This window comes from Triturus cristatus, chromosome 2_1, assembly GCF_964204655.1.
Source record: "Triturus cristatus chromosome 2_1, aTriCri1.1, whole genome shotgun sequence".
NCBI lineage: Eukaryota > Metazoa > Chordata > Amphibia > Caudata > Salamandridae > Triturus > Triturus cristatus.
The window spans coordinates 91,667,143-91,692,193 of NC_140581.1; the positions used below are offsets into that span (position 1 = coordinate 91,667,143).

The window sequence follows — 25,051 nt, forward strand, 5'->3', positions numbered from 1 at the left end:
TTCTGGTGGATACACTACCTGCAGATTTCTCGCTGATCCCTCCCACCTCCCCATTTGATGGATGGGTTTGGACCAAAATAATAAGGTTTCAAATTTGTTGCTGTACTACATACTTTATATGATGTCATTCTCATCCACTGCTTCAGTGGTGTGGAAAAATGGATGGGAAACTGACATCAGTAAGATGGTGGGGTTTTATGGGGCGGCAAAGTCACCAGGACATCACTTCCAGCGGTGAACAGAATCTGCAACCACACCCGTCAGGGTAGAGCTATGGAGAACAGTTTTCCAGACCAGTCTAGCACGTGGAGAGGTATTGAAGAGCCGTGGAATCTTCAGGAGTGGGCAGCATATGTGATTGTGACAGCAAAGTCACTTTTTAGATTTGTTTTATACCAAAAAAACACAGAGCAATGAATGTAGCGGACTCAGATGGGTGCCATCGGTAAGAGTGAATGCAGTTCTGTTGCAAAAGGCTGGCACCAATAAATACATTTCCCGGACTCCATATTGCGATGTTGGAAATCACCACTGAGGTCAAATTCAACACAAGTCCACTTACGCTGGGTTTCCAGCTACTGCAGCATGTGTTGTAAAGAGTAACATCCAGCATGCATCTAACAGCAAAGGGTAAGAAAATGTTACTGGTCCCCAACACTAGAGTTGTCTTTGTTACTCCATTGTGTCACCTCGTTTTTTCCCATCTGAGTTTGGAATTTATTACTGTACTGATGTTAGTAGAACTGTGGTGAAGAGGTGTTGCAGCACTTTGTCGGAAAGCAGGAGGATCAGCAAAGTATACTGTCACACCTCCATTCTCAGGAGATTCAATTATGAATAATGTAATTTTGTGATTCAGATCATTTTGTATTGCAATTTTCATACATTTTCCATTCTACAAAAAGTAAACCAACTCAAAATCTCCCTTCCACCTCAAGTTAGAGCCCCAAGCTGTTGCCCACATAGTGATTACTGTAGAAAAAGGTTAATTCTGTACACCATTGTCTGAGCATCATCGGATCCTCAATATATTTTAATAGTGCTTTTCACCATTGTTTTGTTCTTTCTGTGCACTGTGTTTTTGCGAGATTAGGATCTCTATCTTGTTGCTCTCCGAGGGCCTGGTGCTTTTAAACTCCTTACAAAGCTATCCTCTGCTATTTCGGTAGAGTACCAGGAATTCAGGAATGGGGAGCATACATGATCATGACTGCTGAGTTTCTGGGAACGGCCAAGCCAGTCAAGATGGCGGATGCGAGTTTGTGAAGCTCCGTCTTTTCACCCATTTATCCGACAACATGTGGCCCGTGGTTCCCACTCATTCGCCCCCCGCGATGGCCCAACACCGCCCAAGCTAGCGGATCCCCTGCGACCCTCCTGTTAAACGGTAGCCAAGATTCCGGTGACAATGCTGCCCGAGGCCGATCCTGGCCCGGCGCTGTCTGTGCAGCAGGAGGCGCTTTGCTGAGTACCGGTGGTGTCCGCCTAAGCCTGAGCCCCACCCCGCCTTACTCGGCCCACTGCAGTGGCATTCGGCTGCAGTGAATGCCCGGGTGGGCAGAGAGAAGCCCAGCGGCTGTTGAGTGGATCACGGCGAGGAGGACCCAGTCCACACGGGCCGCACTGAACACACCGCCACTAAGGGTTTCCCCTTCCCCGCCACTGTGGGGCAATCTCTACATCGATGGCGGGGGCCGACCCTTCCAAGAGTAAACAGGGGCCCCTCGCACTGCACCTCTGGAGGCACCCGCTGGACATTGAAGGTGTCCCCACCTACCTTCCCTGGTCTGCAGTTGAGGCGTCAAGATGCAAGCGGAAGCCTGGGGGATCTGAAGCAGCCAGGCAGTCATCAGGTAGGCGGCAGAGGGTTGCGCCACCTGTGGGAGCTGTCCCTTCCCCATTGCCACGGAGGATCTGGCTGGGACAAAACACATTGTCCCTGCTTGAGGAGAGGCCAGCCGACATTTTGAAGCTCTCAATTGAACCACTGCCATTACAGGTCTTACGCTGGCGAGGGACACCTGCGATGTGTTCTACCGCCCAACCTCTGTGAGCATAAACCACTTGCCCACCACCTTCATTAATATCGCGCTCCACAGCGCCCTGTCAGCCTCTCCACTTCAGCGTCATCATGAAGGCACGTGGTGAGGCTTCTCCATTTATTCGCACCTGTTGGACTCCATCTTACCCACAAGACTGTAGGGGTGACCTTGACATTCTCCTCACTAGGCGGAATGTGAAGCCTCGCCTGCTGATCTATTCACTTCCTGACCACATCGCGTCGGACCCAGGGGAGCCTACCGTATTGGTGCCACAATCGAGGCACACAGAGGGGCTACTTCCTCACTGTCACAGCTAGCATCCTGTTAATTGCCCTTCAGTGCCGCAGGCACATGCTCAAGTACATTGCAAGTGGTCTCTACCTACATGCTGAAACTAACTCCTGCACCCTGCAACACGATGGTGGGGCTTGATCGCCCACATGTGCTACCTGCTTGACGATGCAGGAGTTGTGTCCCTCCCGTTTGCTAGCCCTCATGTCCCCTGAAACAGACTTCCCTTACAGCTCACGGAGTGGACAGGCTCCGATCAACCTCACCACTACGCCAGTGCAAACACAGGCTACAGAACTTACACCAAGCTTCATACCGGATACTTTATCTGGGACTTCTTCTCAAACCCCAATGGATAAACTGGAGCTGGTACTTGCTGCCATCGAAAACTCACACCTTGCTATGGAGACACTTTCAATGCATTGACCTCGGGCTTCAGCTTCCTGCGGGAGGATTACTGAAAACTTGCTGACAAGGTGGTGAACAGTGAGAAGCAATGGGCCACCCTAGAACCAATAATAATGGACGCTTAGCCCACTGTAGGAGATTTGTAGAGCCACGTCCACCACCTGGAAGACAGAGCTGCCGACCTCGAAGACAGGTCCCGCAGAAGCAATGTCTGCAACATAGGCTTACCAGAGGGAGCAGAGGGCCGTGACACTCTTCAATATTTCGTGACCTGGTTTAGGACCTTCATTCCACAATTGGAACTTGCACCCTTTTTTCCTCTGGAGAGGGCGCATCAAGTACCCTCAAGCCACCCCCCTTCTGAGGCCAGTGCTAGTGAAACTCCTACACTTTAAAGACTGGGACTCCATCTTAGATGCCACATGGGCCCACATAAAGTTGCGAACAAAGTGGTCATACTATTTCCCGATTACACCAGAGCAGTTCAACAAAGATCCTCCTTTCTAGGAGTGAAATGCCACCTGTGCCAACATTGGGCCCAGTACTCACTCCTTTTCCCTGCTCGCTTGAAGATCATAAGTAACAACACTACACACTTTTTCACTAACATGAAGGATGCATGGGATTGGCCAGAACAACAATACGGCCCTGTGGCTTCCGGATAGGACTAGCCTGCTCCGGGCTTCCCCCCCCTCCCCCCCCCCCCGCCTCTCCCCCCCCCCCCCCGCCTCTCCCCCCACTCCCCCTAAACCGAGAAGGTGAAGAAAATAGAGATTCCAGACTTGCAACACTACTAGTCCTCCCTTGACTTTACCTCCGAAACTCAAACCGATTATTGAGCTCTGCCGCCATGCCTGGAGGGCAGCTGCAGACATAACACCAGATGCCAATCCCCCTGATGACGATAATGGTCCCCATCTTTTCACCATGGATGACGTCACTCTCCTCTCAGACGACTCACAGCGGAATGCCCCAAGTCACTTTAAAACTCCACCGACACTGATGGAGAATCCAATTTGATTGCGAGGGACTGTTGATACCTGCTAAGTATTTGAGAATCTCATCTAAAAATGTATTTTCCATACTAATGTAGCTTCGTGCTATCCCTCTCACTGTGGTATCCTAAGTGCGTCCTCTTCTGGGGACCCTCAGGTGCCGCATGTATACTATACTTCTTCTCCCCCCTCCTCACTTCGATGCCTCAACTTCATGTGCCTGCGGCGGCGGCTGTGGTGGCTCCGCTTTCCCTCCCTGAGGGACCTGTGGGTCGCCACAGGCCTTCAGACCTTACTACATAGGGCAACTGCTATCTGGCACAACATCAACACAGCTGCTCACTCCCTCCCCCGCATTCTTTGAGCTATCACAGAGATGTTTGGACATACTGTAGTTTCAGTAGGTCCCCCCTGTTTAACTTGCCTAGTTATGTGTCAGTCTTTGTATTACCCCCCCATCACTTCATACATGGCGCCGCGGATCCCCAACATCGCTTCGTTACCACACTGAAAATGTAATGCTGATACAAAGCATGCAGCCCAACCCTGATAGTCTGAACGTGAGAGGCATGCATACTGCTCGTAAGAGGTACCAGGTGTACTCCTATGTCAAGCATCAACAAGTGCATGTGGTCTTCCTACAAGAGGCCCATACTACACCGCCTGAGCTAACCCGTCTACGTAAGTGCTGGAGTGGTCTTGTTTATGCCATCACCTACTGGGCATACGTACGCATTATCCTGGGTGAGACCTGGAGTCTCATACCTTTACCTGAATACCATGATAGACCCGGATGGTAGTTATGTGCTTCTGGAGGGTCGCCTAGATGGATGCCCGCTCCTTCCTGACTGTATCTATGGTCCCAACACCGGACAATCAATACTACTGGAATGCACTCTTCTGCATCCTTGCCCATAAAACTGAGTTTCCCTGAGAGTTTTTAATTGTGCACTAGATCTACACCTCAATAAGTTCCACCCCCCTCTTCGAAGTGCCCCCCCACATGGACACACCGCTCAATAGCTCAGCTGGACGCAACAGTGGTCACTCTGGATGCCTGGCGCACACACAATCCCACCCTTCGTTTATATTCATTTTATTCCCCTCATCACAGACTCCATGTAAGGCTGGACTGCTTTCTGTGTACAACATCATTTTCCCCCCTTATACGCAGCTCTAACTATCTGTGATGCATAATCTCAGACCATGACGCCCACTACATGGACCTTCGCTGGTTGTCCCCCAGTCCCGACCTGGCGTCTTCAGAGCTGATTATCTGGATGATCCAGTTTTCAGGGCAGAGCAGGGGGATCATATCTGACACTCCTTCGCGGAAAACCACTCCACCGCCTCCTCGAAGACAGTAGAATGTAACGCATTTAAGATGGTAACACAAGGCCACTGCATTCAACAGGTGATGGGAGTCCGTAAGATCCTTGACATGGAAATACAGTCCGCTGAGCGACGACTTGCTCAACTGAGCAAGGAGATGGATGGAGAACCAGAATAACTCTCACAGCTCACTGAAGTTAAAACAACTTACAGAGAACTCTGAGAGCGCCTATGATGCTTCAACTGTACGGCCCACGCAGTCAAAATCCATAGAGAAGGGGACAAATCATGTCGACTCTTGGCCTGACTCACATGCCTAGACTCAGCCCCAACTCCCAATACCGAGCTTATCTCATTCACAAGAGCCCCAATTCGTTCCCAGGAGGCTATTCTAGATCTATTTTACACATACTATTCTGCCCGTATCGGGCTGCACCTAGCAGAACAGGAAACACTTCCACAGCCTTTCTCGAGGAAATTACACTTTCCCAGATCCCAACCAAGCTTAAACACACATTGGATTTTAAGCTTACCACAGAGGACGTTTTGCAAGCCGTTAGAGACCTCTCTCGGAACAAAGCCCCGGGCCTCGATAGTCTGCCACTTGAGTTCTATGCTGCCTTCTCAACCCAACTTGCACCCAGACTAACCAGCATGTACGAAGCATCCCTGGCCTCAGGAGCACTTCCGCCATCACTCAGAGTCTCTTCTGGTCTCCACATCCTGAAGCCCGGGAAAACCCCAACTCACTCAGCGCCATATCGCCTGATTGCTATACTGGATGCAGACCACAAGGTCTTAGCCAAAATACTAGCTGATCATTAACCTCGAGTGCTGCCACATCTCATACACGCACACCACAATGGATTTGTCCCAGGCCACAGCACCTCCCAAAACTTGCAACAGCTTTTCTGTATTCACGACCGTATTAGAGGACTCTTCCCAAGAGCGGCCTGTCTAATTTTAGATCTGGAGAAGGCATTCGACTCCTTGGCATGGAATTACCTCTTCCAGACTAATCATCTTTGGGGTCGGTCTGCGACGTATGTAAGCGACTCCATGCTTACATGCGCCTTCTATACGCTAACCCAACATCCCATGTTAAGTTAAGACGCCTGGTGTCCACCCTATCCCCACTGCTCTTCACCCTCGCAATGGAACCGCTGGCTATCCGCCTGCGAGGGAAAACAACCATTACAATGCAGCTGTTTCTCCGCATGCCATTACATCGCAAGCGTTACAACGCATGCGATGTAACAACGCATAGCCATTATCACTTATTTTTTTCCATCGCATTGCTTTTACAATGCATGCGATGTAATGGTGAGCCACCTCGTTGTGAGGAAACAGAGGCTCTTCCATTTCCTCACAGGGACCGGACTGGGGGTCAGGGGGAGGTCGTGCTAGGGGTAGTGTTTTAGGGAAGTGGTGTGTGTGTGTAGTGCAGGGTAGTGTTTTGGGGTTTAGGGTAGTGTCGGGGGTCGTGCAGGGTAGTGTTTGAGTGTAGAGAAAGGACTGGGGTTCGGGTGAGGGTCGTGCAGGGGTACTAAATTAGGGTTTAGGGCAGGGTAGAGTCACTTACCTTTCATACTTTTACCATGAGTATACCTTTACCACGCATGCCTTTGCATTGTAATGGCATGCGTGGTAAAGGCATATTCATGGTAAAAGTATGTGATGTAATGGTAGGTCGTTGTATTTGACAACGCATAGTAATACCCATGTTGTAATGGCACGCGTGCTATTAGTACGCGTTGTAATGAGTCACATTCGCTTGCGAGGCAAAGACGCGAGTTGGGGGAATACCTCCAGCCGCGGCTCGCGCATGTAAGAGCAGTGGGGCTGGGTGGGGGGGATTTCTACAGACTACGAGGGAAAATTAAATAAATAATTAATTTTCCCTCGTCATGGCTGGATACCTCTTGAGGATATGATACACATGGTGTCCCTGTATGCTGACGATCTCCTCCTCCTACATTTGACCTCACGCCCCTCCGAGTTGTACTTAGTGAGATTTCTCAAACTGGGATAAATCTGTGATATACCTCTACACCACGACCAACCACCTCAGTCCATCTCCCTGGGTTCCATACCCCCTGCGTTGGCATAGTGCAGCTCCCAGCTACCTGGGGATCCGCTTATACCACACCTCCTCGGATTTGACGGTAGCCTCCTGGTGGTACTACAGGGTATTAAAACTCATATGCAATTCTGGAGTTCGCTACCTCTTGCCCGAATAGGGAGGATTGCTTTGGCTAAAATGATGATACTACCTCAGCTAATATATTATTTTGACAGTCTCTCCCTGCCCCCCCCCCCCCCACACCCTGAAATCCTTCTTCCAAGAGCTCAATTCCCTACTGACTGCTCTTATCTGGGGTAGCGTAGCAGGCTACGACAAGTGGCACTCTGTAAACTACAGCTTCCACTTAACCAGGGTGGCCTAGAAACTCCATCTTTCGAGGCATACTACCGCGCAGCGCAGTTACAATAGGTGTGGGTGAAATGATGACACCCCAGGCTGCCACTCGACTCTTCTTGCAGAGTATGCCACCTCTTCGCCTACACAAGTGGCTGTGGTGCACACCTGCATTTCACATGTCTACTGTATGGCACACACTTCCCCCGTATGCCCTGACCCTGCCCTTGATAGGGCTGCCCAAATTTCCTGGTTTGTATACAAAACATGACATGTCAACCTGGACCTCCCACTCATTCCACACCTACCCCCTGGACAGTTTCTCCTACATCGCCGCTCACTCATACATACCACACCTTCTGGAATGTCGCTGTGACAGAGATCGCACCGCACCCGGTACTGCGGACAATCCTAACCATGGGTTCTGGACGCTGCTTAATCACTTGACTATACAAGGCGATATGTGAATTGACCACGCTTTCCATGGACATGCTGTAACCTAAATGGGAGGGGGAGTTCGGAAGAGCTCTTCATGATAAGGAATGGGAACTGGCCTTACAGTTTCCAAGACCGGTGTCCCGCAATTCTCGCTTTAAGAACCTGCAACTCTTCATACTGCACCGTGCATCCCTTCCACCAGTCCAAATTAACCGTATCTTCCCTCGGGCAGATGCTAAATGCACTAGGCGCTGCGACTGACGCGGATGTGCGACATGTGATCTGGTCTTGTCCATCCTTGCATCATTATTGGGCTAGGATCCACAGATCTCTCCAGGTTACAGAGTTCCCCGATACCCACACCTGGGAAGCCTGCTCCCTAGGCATTTTTAAGCAGATCAAGCCCCGCAAAGTACGCACGTGCTTCGCCTCTCCTAGCCAAGGGCACTCTCTCCCTAAATTGGTGCTTCCCGACCACCCTCCCATTGGAGGCCTGGTGTGGCATGGTTCAAAACGGGCCGCGGCAAAGGAGGACGCCCTGAGCTATGAGGAGGTACGTGGACAGCTCAAAACACCCATTTCTCCACAATGGGCCGCCCTGCTCTCGGACTTCTACACCCCACACGTAATGGTGACCTCCCACCATGATGCCCCCCAAAACACTATCTCATATCATCTCCTTTTACCCCTTTTTTCAGCTCTGCCCACAGGCCTCACAGCCTAAATTGTGTGTTGCTTGCCAATCGAACCCCATACACACTTTTTCCATTTCCTCATTACCCTGAAAAATCATGGAGAAAGGAATACCACGGCGCTCTCCATCGTATACCCTCCCCTTATTATCACCTCCCGTTGTTAACTCCCCCCTAGTTTTATTCACTGATTGTCGACTGATGTTCATTATTTTTAAAAAATGTACAGCTTACACATGATTAGTTGTGCTCTACACGCACCCTAGCTTTCCATACTCTACCTAGGCACTTTCCTTCTCTTTCATGGTGCATTATGCTTTCTAAATGATGACACATGCGTGAATAACCACCCTGGCCTTTGTACCTTTCATGGGACAACCAATAAAACAGATTTGGGAAAAGAAATCCCTGTTAAGTCTCTGTTTGGGTCTGGGTGATGCCTGTATTTACACTGGTGTGTGGAGGCATAGGTCAGACCTTTGGTGGAGGATCTCCTACCCATGGAGAGCCACTAGCCAAATCACCTCTGCCAAAAGGATAATATTGCACAGGTAGCTATGCCTGTAGATTCTCCACCTACTGAGAATGCACCTCAGGAGGGCTTGCCACTTCCTCCACATATAGGGACTTAGAATTATCACAAACTCTAAATCAGTCAAAAAACAAACAGGGTCATCATGTGTTTTTAAATGTTAAATCATGCTCAAATTAAATTGAGTGGCAACTGGGGAACACTTACTGTTCCAGTGACCCTTGTCCTCCCCGTGTCTTCAGAATGGCACTTCCTGCGTTAGAGAATCAGATTCTCATGCTCCTGAACAAATCCCTGACAATCGGGCAGGTCCCTGCTAATATGAAGGAGGCCAGAGTTATTCCACTTCTAAAAAAAACCTGGTGCTGACAGAGCCATACTTAAGAGCTATAGGCCTATCTCTCAGCTTCCCTTTCTGGCGAAGGTTTTAGAGAAACATGTTCTGATTACTCTATCAGCATTTCTGGAAAAGCATGAGATTCTCCAGGTCCACCAGGCAGGCTTCAGAGCCCACCATAGTACTGAGTTGGTGATGCTGTCGGTCGTGGATGAACTCAGACAAAAGGCCGATATTAAAGAATCGAACGCCCTGATTTTATTAGATCTGTCAGCGGCGTTCGATACTGTCTGCCACCAAAAACTACTCTCTGGATTGGCAGACCTGGGCTTCCAAGGACAGGTCTATAAATGGCTAGAATCCTTTCTTTCAGGACGAACGCAGAGGGTCCAATTGGCCGAGCAGGTATCAGACAAGGGCAACATGTCTTGCGGGGTCCCTCTAGGATCCGCACTATCCCCCCTTCTCTTTAATATATACCTGCAGCCCCTGGTGACTGCGCTAGCCAAAATGGACTGCAGAGTGTTCAACTATGCAGATGATACCCAGCTTATCCTAAGGATTGAGAACTCGACCCAAGCTCAACAGTCTGCTCAGAGCATACTCAGGTTCACGGTTGGCTGGATGGCGGCTAACTCTTTAAAAATCAATCCCGATAAAACGGAGGTCCTTGCCATTTCAACTAAAGGTAACCCCTGGAATGACCTTTTTTGGCCTCAGGAGTTAGGAGCCCCCCCCATGCCAGCACCTGTGGTGAAAAGTCTGGGTATAAAGATCGACTCTGAACTTTCCATGACTAACCAGGTTAACGCGGTGGTCGGTACTTGTGTCGGTCTGCTGCGACAGCTGAGGAAACTTGCTCCCCTCCTCTCAGTCTCGACCATGAAGACAATTGTAGCTGCTACGATAGTCTCCAGACTGGACTATGGAAATGCTCTATATGTTGGGTTACCTCAGAAGTTGACAAATAAACTGCAGATAGTTTTGAACGATGCAGCCAGGCTCATTTTTAGATTACCAAGAAGATCTCATGCTACCCCTCTGCTAAGTGAACTGCACTGGCTACCCATTAGGCAAAGAGCCAAGTTCAAGGGTCTGTGTATCACACACAAAGCCCTCTATGGACATGCCCCTGAGTACATAAAAGAACGTGTTCTCAAATACGTGCCTGGACGTATTTGAGCAGAAGCTAGCAGACTAATATGTCCTCGTTTTAACCTTGCATCTAAAGGAGGCAGAGCCTTTTCGATCCTCCTGCCCCAGCTTTGGAATCAGTTGCCCGGAGAGCTACGGAAAGAATCTAGACTTCTTCCCTTCCGTGGAAAACTTAAAACCCTCCTTTTCAGAGAAGCATTTGATCTGGTTGAAACCTTTAACATCTAAGGACCCAGCCTGTTCTCGTTGTCTTGTTTCTTCCTCTGTCTGAGCGCTATGAGACCTGTCGGTATATATGCGCTATACAAGACTGAATTAACAATAACAATAACAATAGAAGACTCGAATTTGGCAATGTAATGGAGTCCCAGGAGTACAAGAATCTGCTTTTGATATTTTAGGCAATTCTTAGAGCTAAGGCTCAACCACTAAGACTAGACTTTGTGAGAAACCCTATTTCAAGCGTTTCTTCCAACTGCCGATTGTTCACCTTTTGAATCCCCCGCAGACACCAGGATGGATCTAGAAACTTATTCCAGCATTTGCTCCTGGCTGCCGCACCATCCGGCACCGGGCCTTGTCAACACTCCTTTGCAGAATACCACAGTGGTTCCGGCCAGTACCACTTCCAGGGATTCTGGTTTTGGTTCCTTCTCCATCGCCTGTTGGAGAACCATCCAGCTTTGCCTTGCAGCAGAATTTTCAAGCTCTTGTTGAGGCCTCATTTAGCAATACAGGGCCATGTTTTACTTGACGAGGATGATGATGAAGAGGAGACTGACCATTTGTTGTCTCCTCTGGATCCAGTTTGGCCTCTGGTTGGGGACTTTAAAGTAGAGAAATCTGTGGTAAGATGGAGTTTCCACTACAAAATGCATTTCTGAAGGTAAGTGGTTTGCTGGATACCGTTGCAAAGTGGGTTCCACCCATGCAATATCCTTAGATTCATTGCGTGTGCCAACGCATCTTTAGGACTTTTCTGTGAGTGGGCTGCACTACTTTAGTCTACTAGCGGTAAATTCTTAGTAAAGTGACTGAGGATGCTAAGCGCCAGTGTCCGCCTTTAAGACGAGGCTGCTGTTGCACTGCTGGTGTAAGAGGATGTGGGCTGGTTACACGTGAGCACACACGTTGAGGGCTGCATGTATGAGACTACTGGCTTGTGCAGCCTGGTATCTGCACACAGTTAGCCTGTTAAAGAAGGGACCCTTCGGGATTGGTACTGACCTGTAGTAGGCCATATAATATGAGTGAACATTTATAGTGTAGCTCGTTTGTGCTTACTGAACATATGTGATTCTTAAACTGTGTTACACTTGATAAGTGAAATCTTCACTAAAGTACAGTTTTACTCCACGCAGACCTACTGGGTCTAGCAAGATATCAATTTAGGGATAAACTTGCATTTCAGGTGTAGATTTACAATCCCTAACCTTTCTAGACTACTTAAGACACTTTAAGAATTGTCATATTTCCCTGGCTCAGATCATAATCAGATTACTGGCCTTTGGGACCGACTTACTGTGCCAAGTTAAAAACTCTGTGTCCCTGGAGGACGATCAAAGTCCTACCCATGCAATAGAATCAAGAAAGAATGTGGAGCAAATGTGCATCTTCTAACTAACTTGTCGTATTGCACCTACTCAGAGATGGCCCAAACCAAATGAGAGCCAGACCTCTGGAGCCAGACACCAGAGTTTGAGTTGAGCTGAGGCTCTCAGGAAAGCTCTTTTCACAGGCAACGTAAAGTCCCACATTGGAATGTCCCAGAATGCTGTGCAATAAGGTTGGGACAGGGGTGGAGTGATGTGGCACCCTAGAATACTCCAAGGGTGGTTGGTTTCTAGATTTTTCTCCCCACACTAAAAAACTCATGCTCAAGGGAGAAACAGATGATAAGTTACTGGACCTGGCAGCAAATAAGGTGAAAGAATGCCTAGCTGGAAGGAGAAACACTTGATGTCACTGCAAGGCTGGGCTGAAGGACTATGACTTCAGCTGACCCCCAGGACTAGGATGGGTCACTCCAGGGCCAGTGACTCTTGCCCCTTATGTCCCCCGAGGAACAGTTGGGGGAATGGATCAGCTGACCTTGGAGGGGTTCCCTTAGAACCCTTATGGTCTAGCCCTTGATTCCGCTGACACACTTGTGCCATGTAAGAAGCCAGGAGCCTGTGGGACCTGGGGTGTGCGTCAGGGAGGTATTTTTGGATTCCATCTCCCTGCGCGGCTGTGAACCACATTGAGCACCATCGCACTCCTAAAGTTGGAATGCACACCCCCTGTTCCCCATAGCCATGTCTGGAAGGAGCAGGGCGCACATCCCTCTACCCCCAGCTTGTCAAGTAGCAGGATTCCTACCTACGAGCGGACCCTATCTGCCTGGGACACCTGTGGACCACACTGAGTGCCAGTGCACTCCTAGATTGGGGATATATGTGCCGCCTCCCTGTACTCGTGTCTGGGAGGAGCAGGGTGCAGATCTCTCTACCCTCCCACATGGCATCATGATGCACAACTGCAGGCAAAAGAACAAACAAGCTCCCCAGAGTGCCTGTGTCCGTAGGAGCTCCCCAGAGTGCCTGTGTCCGTAGGAGCTCCCCAGAGTGCCTGTGTCCGTAGGAGCTCCCCAGAGTGCATGTGTCCGTAGGAGCTCCCCGGAGGTTCCTGTGTCCGTAGGAGCTCCCCGGAGGTTCCTGTGTCCGTAGGAGCTCCCAGGAGGTTCCTGTGTCCGTAGGAGCTCCCAGGAGGTTCCTGTGTCCGTAGGAGCTCCCCAGAGTGCCTGGGGCCACAGGCGCACCCCAGAGTGCCTGGGGCCACAGGCGCACCCCAGAGTGCCTGGGGCCACAGGCGCACCCCAGAGTGCCTGGGGCCACAGGCGCACCCTAGAGTGCCTGGGGCCACAGGCGCTCCTCAGAGTGCCTGTGTCTGTAGGAGCTCCCCAGAGTGCCTCGCGCCATAGGAGTTCCCCAGAATGCCTGTCCATAGGAGCTCCCCAGAGTGCCTGGGGCAGTAGGAGTTCCCAAAGACTTGTATTTTCCCCTTGTAGTGCCCCAAGGTGTGCAAGTGCACCACCAGCATGAATACCTGTCGTGAGGCGGGGGCATAGGAGGTGCAGTGGCCACCTTCCTCAAAGGTTTCCCTAAGACTCACAAGGAATTATATTTATGCCCCTGGGAAAGATTTTTTGTTAAAAGCTTTCCATGAGCCAGTATTTTAGTAAATGGGTTTTGGAGTACAATGAGCTCAATTCATGGGTCTTAAAGCAGAAGTGGCAATTAATTGAAGCGAAAGAAAGTCTGGGACATGTTAAAGTCAATGGTTTATTGACACTGCTGATGGTTCACAATGCAAGGTTTTAAAGTGTAATAAATGCTGTTGAATGGTGGTACTAGCCCCATTGACTTCAGTAGTGGGTTATAACATTTATTGCATATTGGTAATGTCTTCATTCATTTTAGTGGGGTTGCACTGGTGAATTGTAACAGGTTGCTGCTCTTACTCATGTGGTGACAGAGGGACCTCTTCCAGTAATATGACCGATACCCATTTGAGGGTTTGGTACACAAATATGTCGCACCCACTGGAGAAGATGTGGCAGTGCTAGCTTAAAAGAGACTTCTAACCGTCCTACACTTTCAATTTCATCTTTGTGGAAAAGGAGAGGAGTGGAGTTTTAGGGATTTCAGTAACCTGACAAGGGGATTGCTTCTCAATTAAAACAGGAAAGATTATTTGTGGGATCCTGTTTAGAAAACATTCTAGAAAAATGTCCTCTCAATCTTAGATCGTAGGGGCTTAGAGTGAGGTTTGTGTGTAAGTGTGTTTTGTGTTGGTATTTCTACAGTGCATTCTCTGCTGTGGCACACTGGAACAGTGTTCATAGCAAACAAGACATATGACCTTGTTTGGAGGAAGGAGAGAATGACTTCAAATAGTTTACAAAAGTGGGAGGGTGAGTGGGCAGGGCCCTTCTCTGCCAGGCCAGACATCGGAGGAGCAGGGTGGGTATTTGTTGCTGGTGGAGGACTTGATTCTTGAACAGCTGGAATAAAAGTATGCCTCACCAAGTCTATTAAATAATTCTGCACCACAAAATAATAATGACCATCACTAATGATAATTTTACAATTGGGAAAAGAAAATAGCCACCAGCACAAGACTGTTTTTCAGATTTCGAGCGAATGACCTAAAGCCTGTAGTGACCGATTTTGATCGGAGGTTAACAATCGCCCCATGCTTTTGAGCAAATAGTTAATCCGTTGTCCCACATAGGTGATGTTGAGTTTGAGGCAGTAACCAGAGCGACATTGGAGAGATTAGGGCCAGTAGACCTAAAGATCAGCAGATGGATGTGAGATATATTGACAGTAGATGGATCTAGTAGATGTACTTTGAACCTCAACATCTTCTTGAGTATTTAAAACACATGAAGAGCATGAGTAGTGTTGGCACAGTGGGGCTATTGTCATCTAGCGTCCACATGTTTATTTATTTTTAGTGTTTTCTATAGAGCGAACAAGACCCTGAACAGGGTATCGGAGCACTTCACAGTACGGAGCAAAGAATTCTAGACAGTTTAGTAGGGTCCTTCAGATAGATCTGGCATATATGATGGGTGGATAAGAACATTCGATAAAAGCATACTAAGTAAAAATAGGTTGTTAAGTTAGGCGCCTTAGGACATGTTCAAATACAAACAAATCAAATTTAGAGAGGCTGTACTCACAAAGTATCATAGAGACGAGTTTAGCATAGCGGATAGGTTCATAGCAAGCAAAAATGTTATCGAAAGTAGAGCTTCCTCCAGGAGTCGGATCTTGAGATAGCCAAAATAGGGAGAGTCACTCCTCAAGAAGAGCAAGTCCAAAGGTTATCTGTTGGAGTTGATAGAGCCTAGATGAGTAAGGACTGCTGAGGATTTAATCAAGGAATTTGCTCATCAGAAAGGACTTGGCTTCCTTTTTAAATACTGTAGTTGATGATATTCTTCTGATGCTAGGAGGAAGTGAGTTCCAGATTCTTGGTGTAGCTCCAGAGAATTCTCTATCATATGTTTTTTTCTTGCTGAAGAATGAACTTTCCTCCAGATATCATAAGTTTCTGAGCTAGATACCGGGGAGTTTTGTGGTGTAAAGCTTTGTGTGATGCAGGCCATCTTTAGTTGTATTCTCGCTTTGTAAGGCAGCCAGTTGAGTGCCTTCAGGTGTGCCGTGATGTAACATTTTCTAGATCCTGCTAAGAGTCTTGCGGCTGCATTGAGACAGGCTTTGAAAGGGGCTGTTGAGATCTTGGGAAGGCCAGATTGAGTTGTACATCTGTATTCCAACCTCGAGATTACTAATGCCTGAACTGCGGTTTTGAGCTCCGGATTTTCGATGAATGGTTTCATTTTTCTGAGATAGCTGAGGTGAAAACAGGAATTTTTAGCCAACATGTTGATGTGTGTTTGCATATTTAGGTTCTTATCCATCGTAATTCCAACCGTTTTGGTGGAGTCCACTAGGATTGGGGTATAATTTAGTGCAGTGATCAGCTTGGTCCAATCCTTTATCACCGAAGAGTTTTTTGGGGGAGGGGTACATGTGGTACTATTATGATGAATCCTATATGCCCGAAACCATCAGAGCTTTTCCTTCATCAGCAATGGTTGATTCCTGGTCATCCCTTGCTCCATAATCTTAATTTTAGGGCATACTCCTGGCCCTGCCCAGAAAATGTTCTTTGCAAAGAGAGGTATATTGCTAAATTGGCAGGTGAGTACTGCCTCAGTCATAAAGCTCATTTGGGTGACTGGAACAAGTGGCTTTTTGTGGAATAATTCTGCATGGGGAGGGTGAGGATATATGATAAAGGAGTGGAGAATTTGAAGGATGGGAGAGCAATGTTTGGGAAATGGAGTGAAGATAAGGATGAGCAAGGGGAGACACCATTGTCTTGATGGGGTAATATGTGGAAAACGGCCATGCCGTGGGGAATTGTACAATGATCTGTGCCTCAGATCACATGAAGGGATGTATTTCTGGCAAATTTCTAATGAGTATTTTGGCTGCCATTGTTGTGTTTTTTATGTTTTTCTAAACTAATAAAACTATTAAAAACGATACAAAATTTGCTTAGTGAACCAGTGCAAATTAATTTAAAGTGAGAATAATAACATGCTAGTAGGACCTATGTAACATGAGGAAACCTTCAAATCAAATCCACAACAACTCGGAAAGGCACGCAGTCCTTTGTACAGGCACAATATCCATTGCACAGGTGGGCAAACTGAATATCTCAGTCTTGAGATTTCAAAGTGAAAAAATATGTTAAGGTGGGATAGGTCAGTTGCCCAAACCATGAATAGAATAAGTCATGAATAAGCATTTCATCTTTTTTTGGTTGAGAAATTGATGACCGTTTGGCATAGGTCCCCCTAAGAAATATCAATTAAACAACAAAAGAGTGCTTCCCGACAAAAGAAGAGCTAGCAAGAGAAGTCACTCTTGCATTTATAAAGAACCCTCACTCACCAACCTAGTTGGTGACATGCTTCATCATTGGGTTCCCACCAGAGGGGCCCAGTGCCTCTCTGGTGTGCTACAACGCCTGTTTACAGCAGTGCAGGTTTTTTTGTGAATGTGAGTGAAAAAGTGGTTTTAAAAGTGCCTCAGTTTCATCCAAGAAAGTTTTATTAGTTGGAAAACCTAGCACAGATAAAAGGAAGTGTAGCGGATGTTTCCAAACTGGTTAAATTGACCAGAGACATCCTAGTCTGTGATTTAAAAAAAAAAGTGTATGGTCAACATGTTCCTGCCTACTATTGCTGTTGGCGAGGCATTCTTCGGGACCAGGACACCACTGCGGTATGCGCACTCTAAGGCGCACCCTAACCAGTGGTGTAACAACACAGAATTAACTCACGGTTAGGACTGTGTCTCCAGAATTTCTGATGGACATTTACATTTTGAAACGGTTGTGAATTCACAACATGGGTCCTGGTGGGGGACGAAGGCTTATAGTCACACTTTCATCAAAGCGCAGCGCCCGTATGGCACCTGCATACACCCATTCGGAGGACCCAGACGATGATTTAGCATAGTCATAACTTCATAATGTAAGCTTGTGTCTGACAATTCAGCTTTTGACTTGTAAAATGTGAATTCTCAATGCTATTATAAATATTAATACCAGCTTTCTGATTTGACCTTGAGGAAAGATGTAACAAAAACAGGTGAACTGGGGAAAAGCAAAATTTTTGCTTCTCGAACACCTCTTTGAATGTGTATGTTAACAGAGCCAATGACTTTCTCTTCCTAAGATTCCAAGTGTTAAATCATCAAATAAAATGTATTCTTTTTAGTAAAAGCAATCTATGGATGGTTATGTACTAGGCTACAGTCGGCTTTGAGGTTCACACTTCCCCCCTTCAGGGACCATTGTTTCCTATCTTAACCCAATTCAAGGTCCTGCATAGAATGAATCTGCATAGGGTCAAAGTGCACAAAGCGGGTAAAGTTCACCAACCACTTAACCGAGATGCAATAAAACAGAAGCATCCTTTTACCATATAACATGGCCTGTCCTAAGACCCAAAGCTATTGGTTCACATTCCTGAAAGAGCTGAGTGGCGTACGACCCACAATTTGTTACTTGGTGGGACATATATCTCCCCGATAAACAACTATTATTCTGCTAATCGGAACTGGTGGTGGCAAAAAGGGATATTACACAACTATGGGAGTCATCGGTGTCCCCTACAAAAGAAAAATGGCCCACAGGAATGGGTGTCTTTATGGGAGCTTGAAAAGTAGAACATGTAGGTAGAGGATACCCCATTAAATTTGAGAAAGTTTAGGGAGAGACGATGTAAAGATTTTTATGGCCTGGACTCTGAACAGTCTTCCACCCCCCCACAAGCCGGGAACCGGACAATGAGTAACAGCAGTCGTCGTGTGGTGACATGTGTGAGGTCCACAGGTGACAGTGAGTCAAAAGGAGACCAATGGTTTGCTGTTAACAATTCAGGTGGAAGGATTGCCCCGCAAACACACGCAAAAGACTGCCTGACTAATTATATCATATAACATTCTCTATGATTGCACACCAAAATGTCATGCATGATGATATAATGCATCTTGTAATATGCTCACTGATGGTATTTACAAAATCCAAATTCAACAGCAAATGGTTAAAAAAAAAAATAAGTATTTGGAAGTTGTGCTTTCGCTTAATTCACTTTCTCTTTTTCTTGTCCTCTCATTAGGGAGTCATTGACTTGGAGGCATTGGGAAAGAAGGGCTACAGTGTCCCCAAAGCTGGAACAATCCAAGTGGTAAGCTGTGTGCATGTCTTCACAAGTAAAGTAGGTTGTGGTGTTTCTATATCCAGTTATTTTATGTGAAATGAATGAGTGCTACCATGGATTCAAAGGAACACTTTTTGTTCATGTTGGTAGGGAATATGTTGGCTTTGCATATTTGCAATGTGTAGCAGTTCTGAACAGTAACAGTAGATTCACAAGTGACGCTATTGGAGATTCACATATTGTGAATACTACGCCATCAGTGTTTGGGTCTTGAAATTAAATCTTTTCTTATCCTATGTGTGCGCATTTGAAGTAGGAATGTCCACGATGACCCTTGACATTTCCACATTGCAACTCAAACAAGTTACAGCTTTATACTTATTTTTTCTACTGTTTGCTTTGGATGCGAGCTGGAGATGGGATCCATATTAGGATACTATTTCCAGACCGATACAATGTAAAGTGAACAAATCAAGAACTGCAGAGCAGCTAATTCAACACCACTTTCCCTTAGCAGCAGTTTCATATCGTATGAGAATGAATCCGCACCACAATTCGTTTCATCACTTAAACCAGAAATTGTCTCAAGAAGCAGAGAGGTTTCTACTGAACTACAGTAGAAGGCCTTGAAGACCAGCAGAATGTTTGGAGCCCAAACCGAGGTTGTCACTTTAAATCTAACTACATTTAGATGCTATTAAAGGAGCAGAATATTTGCAAAATACATGAAGAAAACCTCAAAGAAGGCTGTTTATTGATTATTTTTATAATGAAACGCCCTCCGAAGCCAACAGAGGAACCACGCACAAACAATTTCTCTGTAACAGTTTGGAAATATTCTAAAAATGGTAGTTGGGTGACCATATGTTATTGGTTGCGACCTTGAGCCACAATGAAGTTTGTCACAATCAGTCCCTAAAGAAAATGTACTTGGCCTGGAACTGAATTTAGTGCGGTTTACAACAATGGCTAACGGGTGTGGGGGTACGTCCAAGCTGATATGAAAAACTTAGATACTGCGATAGCTATTGGAAAATATATGCAGGATGTAAATAGGTCCCCTGCTTGATTATAAGTTTAAGTGGAGCTATGAGTATTGCGATTTAAAATTAAATTTTACTGTTTTAAAATTCTGCTAGAAAAACTGTTAGGAATTAAGTTTTAAGAAAAATAGATGTTAATACATGGGAAGCTTGATTTTTAATGCTTAGGAAAACGAACTTTCTAATGTTTTAGACTTTTTAAAATTATTGTTGTAAGAGTTTGTGATATAAAGACCTAAGGTCTAAATAAACTTTATTTTTAACTGAACTGAACCGAACTGGGTACGTCCAAGGAGATTTTAAGACATATGAGGGTTGGCTCCCCTACTTAAAAATGCATAACACAAGAAAAAGAACTCTTGAGTCTAAGAGTTAAAAGCACTGTTCATGGGAGTGATCCAGCGAACAATGGAATGTACCTTTTTCCGGATGAAATCCCTCCCTAGGATTCTCCTCATGCCGTGATGCCTAGTCCCAGCACGGGCTACAACCCCCTCTCTGAGAGGGAGGAGCTCAGGGATGTTTTGTGTCTAAAGGAAGGTATGCTAAATACCACAATGACGACTTGGAGGTTCGATGAGGGGCGCAGCACAAAGTAAAGAATCTGAATAAGTGTGATGGAGTTATAACTAGCTCCCGGGTACGTAATGTATCTTTATTAGAAATTCCCTGGGCTAGGATTAAAAACAGGGCCCTTGCAGGGAAAACATATACCTGCAGTTAGTGACAATTTGATTTTCTGTCATTTGTGTCACATTACGTTTCATTATCTCACAAATACATAGCGTATTGAGCAGCAGCACACATTGGTCCTGACGAATGCAACAACATCTCTACTGAAGGTCATCAGGCTGAAACAAGTTGACCACCTCTGTCACTAACTCCAGGTATATTTTTTCCCTGCCTGTGCCCTGTTTCTAATCCTTGCCCAGGAACGCCACTCCAGTCTACGTCACGCCACTGTACGCTACTCCACTCTATACCACTCCAGTGCATTGCACTCCACTCTGCCACTGCATTCTACTCTATTCGATTAGACCCCCACTTCAATGTATGCCACGCCACTGTATGCTATTGCACTGTACCCCACTCCACTGTTCGTCACTGCATTCTTCACCACTCCATTATACACCACTCTGCTGTAAGCTATTCCACTATGCACTATTACACACTAAGCAACTCCACTGTACAATACTCTACTCTGCGTTACTCCACTCTATGCTATTAGACTGTACACAACTCCACTCTTTACCAGTCCACTTTACGCTATTACACTTGATGCAATTCCACTCTACAGCTCTTCAGTGCTCGCCACTCCACTGTATGCAAGTCCACTACACACTACTCCAGTATGCTATTCCACTCTACGCCATTCCAATGTATGCCACAAGACTGTATGCCAGTCGACTCTTCGCCACTCCATGCCACTCCATTCTGTGCCACTCCACGCCACTCTACTCGACGCTATTCCACTGTATGCCACTCCATTCTACGCTGTTACACTGTTCATAACTGCAATCTTTGCCCCTTTACTGTATGGTATTCCACTTCATCCCACTCCACTGTACAGCACTCCTCTGTATGCTATTACACTCCACCTCACTCCTGTCTAAACTACTTCATTGTACAGCACTCCACTGTATGATACTACACTATATGCTATTAGACTTTACACCACTCTATTGTACCCTACACTTTATGCTACTACACTCTATGCCACTGCACAACACTCCAGTCTATGCTACTCCACTCTATTCCACTGTATGCCACTCTACTGTACGCTAATGCACTCTATTCCATTACAGTGTACTCTACTCCACTCTGTATAACTCCATTCTACAAAACTCTACTAGACTCTACTCCACTCCACTGTCCAAATTTGCACTCAACTCTAAGCCCGCACACTCTATTGACCAACACTCTACTACAGTTTCCAATATTGTACGAAACAGCACTCCACTCTACTGTATGAGACGCCACTCCAATTTAAAACCCATTTACTCAACTGTATCCCACCCTACCCTATGCTAATCCACTGTACCCTACTCCACTACACCACTCCACGCAATTCCACTCTGCCTCTCCACTGTACGCTATTCCACTGTATGCTACTCCACTTTATGGTAATCCACTATACGCCACTACAGTGTATGCCACTCAGCTCTACGCCACTCCATTGTCTGACACACTCCTCCACTCTATATGTACGAGACTTTACCTCACTCTACAGCCCGGTAGGGGGAGTGGTGGGGGGCTCAGCCCCTCCTCATTTTTTTTAAAAACCATTTTTTTTAAAAGATGTTGAGTTCCACGGGATGGAGTACGCTGGGCCAAAATCAGTCTGGGATGGGTGCCACTCGACCCTCCCTGCCCTTTTCGTTTATAAAAAATATTTTTGGAAAGGCCGGTCCCGGGGCTGAAATCGGCCTCGGAGAGGGGGACATGTGTCCCCCTCCCTATTCAAAATAGGCTTAGCCCCAGGGGATGGGGTCCCCTGGGGCCAAAATTGGCCCCGGAATGGGGGGGCCACACGGCCGCCCTCCGCGAATAAATAAAAACAATATGGAAGGTTGCCAGAGGTCCCGCCTCCTTTTTCGCCACCCTGCAAACCCGCCTCCTGGCCCTCTGTTGGTTAGGGGGACAAATCCTCTCAACGCAGCTCCACTGTTTCACACACTTCTTTACTCTATGCAACTTCATTGTACAATGATCTCCTACACTGTATGCCGCTCTCCGAAACTTTACTCTTGTTTATACCCTTTCACTCCTCTGTACAACACTGTACTAGTATGCCACTGTACAACATTCTATGATATTAGTTCCATTGTACTATATAATACTGTATGCCAATCCACTTTACCATACTCTAGAACACCGTACTGTACACCACTCCACTCTACAAAAATTAACTACTGTATGCCACTTTTCTCTAGTTTACATCACTTTCCAGTACTATACGAAACCCCACTACACTTCACTGTACAACACGGTACTCCAGTTAATGACTGTAGGAGAGTAGGATCTACTTCACATGTTTACCCCCACTTTTTGCTGGTGTTTCACTGTTTTTCGACTTTAGTCTGGCTGGGGCCCTGCTATTCAGGGCCCCAGCCTAGCTGCTTCCTCTAAAATGATTCCATGTACTTTAGGTACATTACAGATTGGATCTGAGGTGCCCTTATAAGTCCCTAGTATATGGTATACTATGTACCCAGGGCATAGGTACCCCAGAGGCCTACCAAGGGTTGAAGCATGTAATATGCCACCTCTGGAAAGCCACCCAAAATGACACCACAGGTTTGCTACTGCAGCCTGAGTAAGGTGGTGCATGCACCCCTTACTGAGACATAGGTTCAATATATCTCATATATAGTCACCCCTATGGCAGGCCTTATCAATCCTGAAGGCAGGGTGCTTGGTTATATGTGAGGGGGTGCCCAGGCATGAGCTGAGCCCCTCTGCAGCCTTCGGAATCTCTTCTCCGGAGTTGTCAGTAGTGCAGCCTGACCATATACTCTTAAGTGCATTATAACTAAGGCTCCCTGTTTTCCGTTTTTACTGATTTTTACAGATAAATACAGACAGAAAAGAATTCATTTTCCTGTCTGTATTTATTTTTAAATGTGGATAAAAACGGAAATTGGGTTGTTTTTGAGAGATTCTAAATGCTGTCAGTCATGACTGCAAGGCCAATAGCTGTGCGGATTGACAGGCAAGGGGGTTAAAAATATAGGAATCTTAGTAAAGAGCCTTAAACAGCAGTAGATGATACTAAAATTTACATATTTTCTTGCACATGCATAATTTGCCACCTGTGTGTGTATATATCATTGAAACCTGTCAGGCGTTCAGGCAAGAGTGCACATTAACTGGTTAAATAAATGCAGAAATATACACATTTCATCTATTTTTTTCACAAAACCTAAAATAAATATGGATAAATACTGGTAACATTTACAAAAAATAAATATGGATAAATACAGACGGAAATGCCAAAAATATAAATACCATAAAACCGGGAGCCCTAATTATAACCAAACGGTAAATGCTAACTTTGGACTGGCTGCACGGAAACATGTCGTGTTTGGTGTCAAACACCTTGGAATCATACCCTCACACCAGTAACTGGTGTGGGAGTATGATTCCACGCTTCTAGAGGGAGAGACATGACAGCACTGGTATACCCAGTAGAAACTTAATAGAGCCCTGGCATCACAAAATGGATGCTGCAGCCACAGACACGGGTCTGGCCTCCTGCTGCTGACCGAAACTCCGGCAGGGGAGGCCTGGACAATAGGTTTCCTGTCACAAGAGGTGTAACCACCTCCCAGACAGTCTTATGTGTATTGGGGCTGGGTGGGAGCACTCTCGGAGTGCTTTGAAGTCCTGCACTGGGGGCACATTTGGTGTCCCTGTGCATAGTCCAGCTCAAACCGGTTCAGGGGCTTCCAGCCCCTGTTCTGGCACGAAACTGGACAAAGGAAATGGGTGTAGCCTCCCCTCTTTCCAAACCCTCCCATAGGTGGGTCCCCAGAGTATGTCCAACCCCCTACCTTAGTATAAGTATGGGACCCCAGTCCTTAGGACTTTAGATTACCCTGGACGAAACTCTGAATCTGAATCCTGGACCTTCGACGCTCTGCTCAAGACCAGAGGATTGAAGAAATCTCGCTTGGGGTCAAGGAGTGACTCCCCTGCTTGGCAGGCACCAACAAAGCAATTTGCCAGTCTGCATTTCCAAAGCTCCCGCCGGACTCCAAAGTAATTGCAGCCCAGGAAGAGGATTTCCAGACATCTCAGAGGCCGACCCGAGTCCCCAGCAAAGCTGAGACCCGCAGCCCTCGTGAGTAGCGTGGAACCGGAACTCCTGGTCACCGTGCACTTTTGCAAGTGCATTGACTTCTCAACGTCTCTTGAAGTCGTGCTTGGGCTGACTTGTAGCCCCCACCTCGAGCACTGAACCCACCGAAGATTGTCGGCCTGGTCATTCAGAGTGACCCGTGGGCCGCCATTTTGTGTTTCGTCTTGCAGTCCCTTCGCGATCCCTGGTCCGTTGACTGGTGGGTCCCTGAGGGGG

The 25,051-nt window shown here is 46.8% G+C and overlaps 1 protein-coding gene across 5 annotated transcripts in view; it reads left to right on the forward strand.

The window, feature by feature from the left end:
• Positions 1-25,051, forward strand: part of ATOSB (atos homolog B) — a 416,415-nt gene that overhangs the window by 361,972 nt on the left and 29,392 nt on the right. For all 5 annotated transcript variants that reach the window (XM_085628134.1, XM_085628132.1, XM_085628131.1 and 2 more), the window contains one exon: positions 18,890-18,958. In XM_085628134.1, coding sequence (XP_085484260.1) covers positions 18,890-18,958 — 69 coding nt within the window. The remainder of the gene's footprint in view (positions 1-18,889; positions 18,959-25,051) is intronic.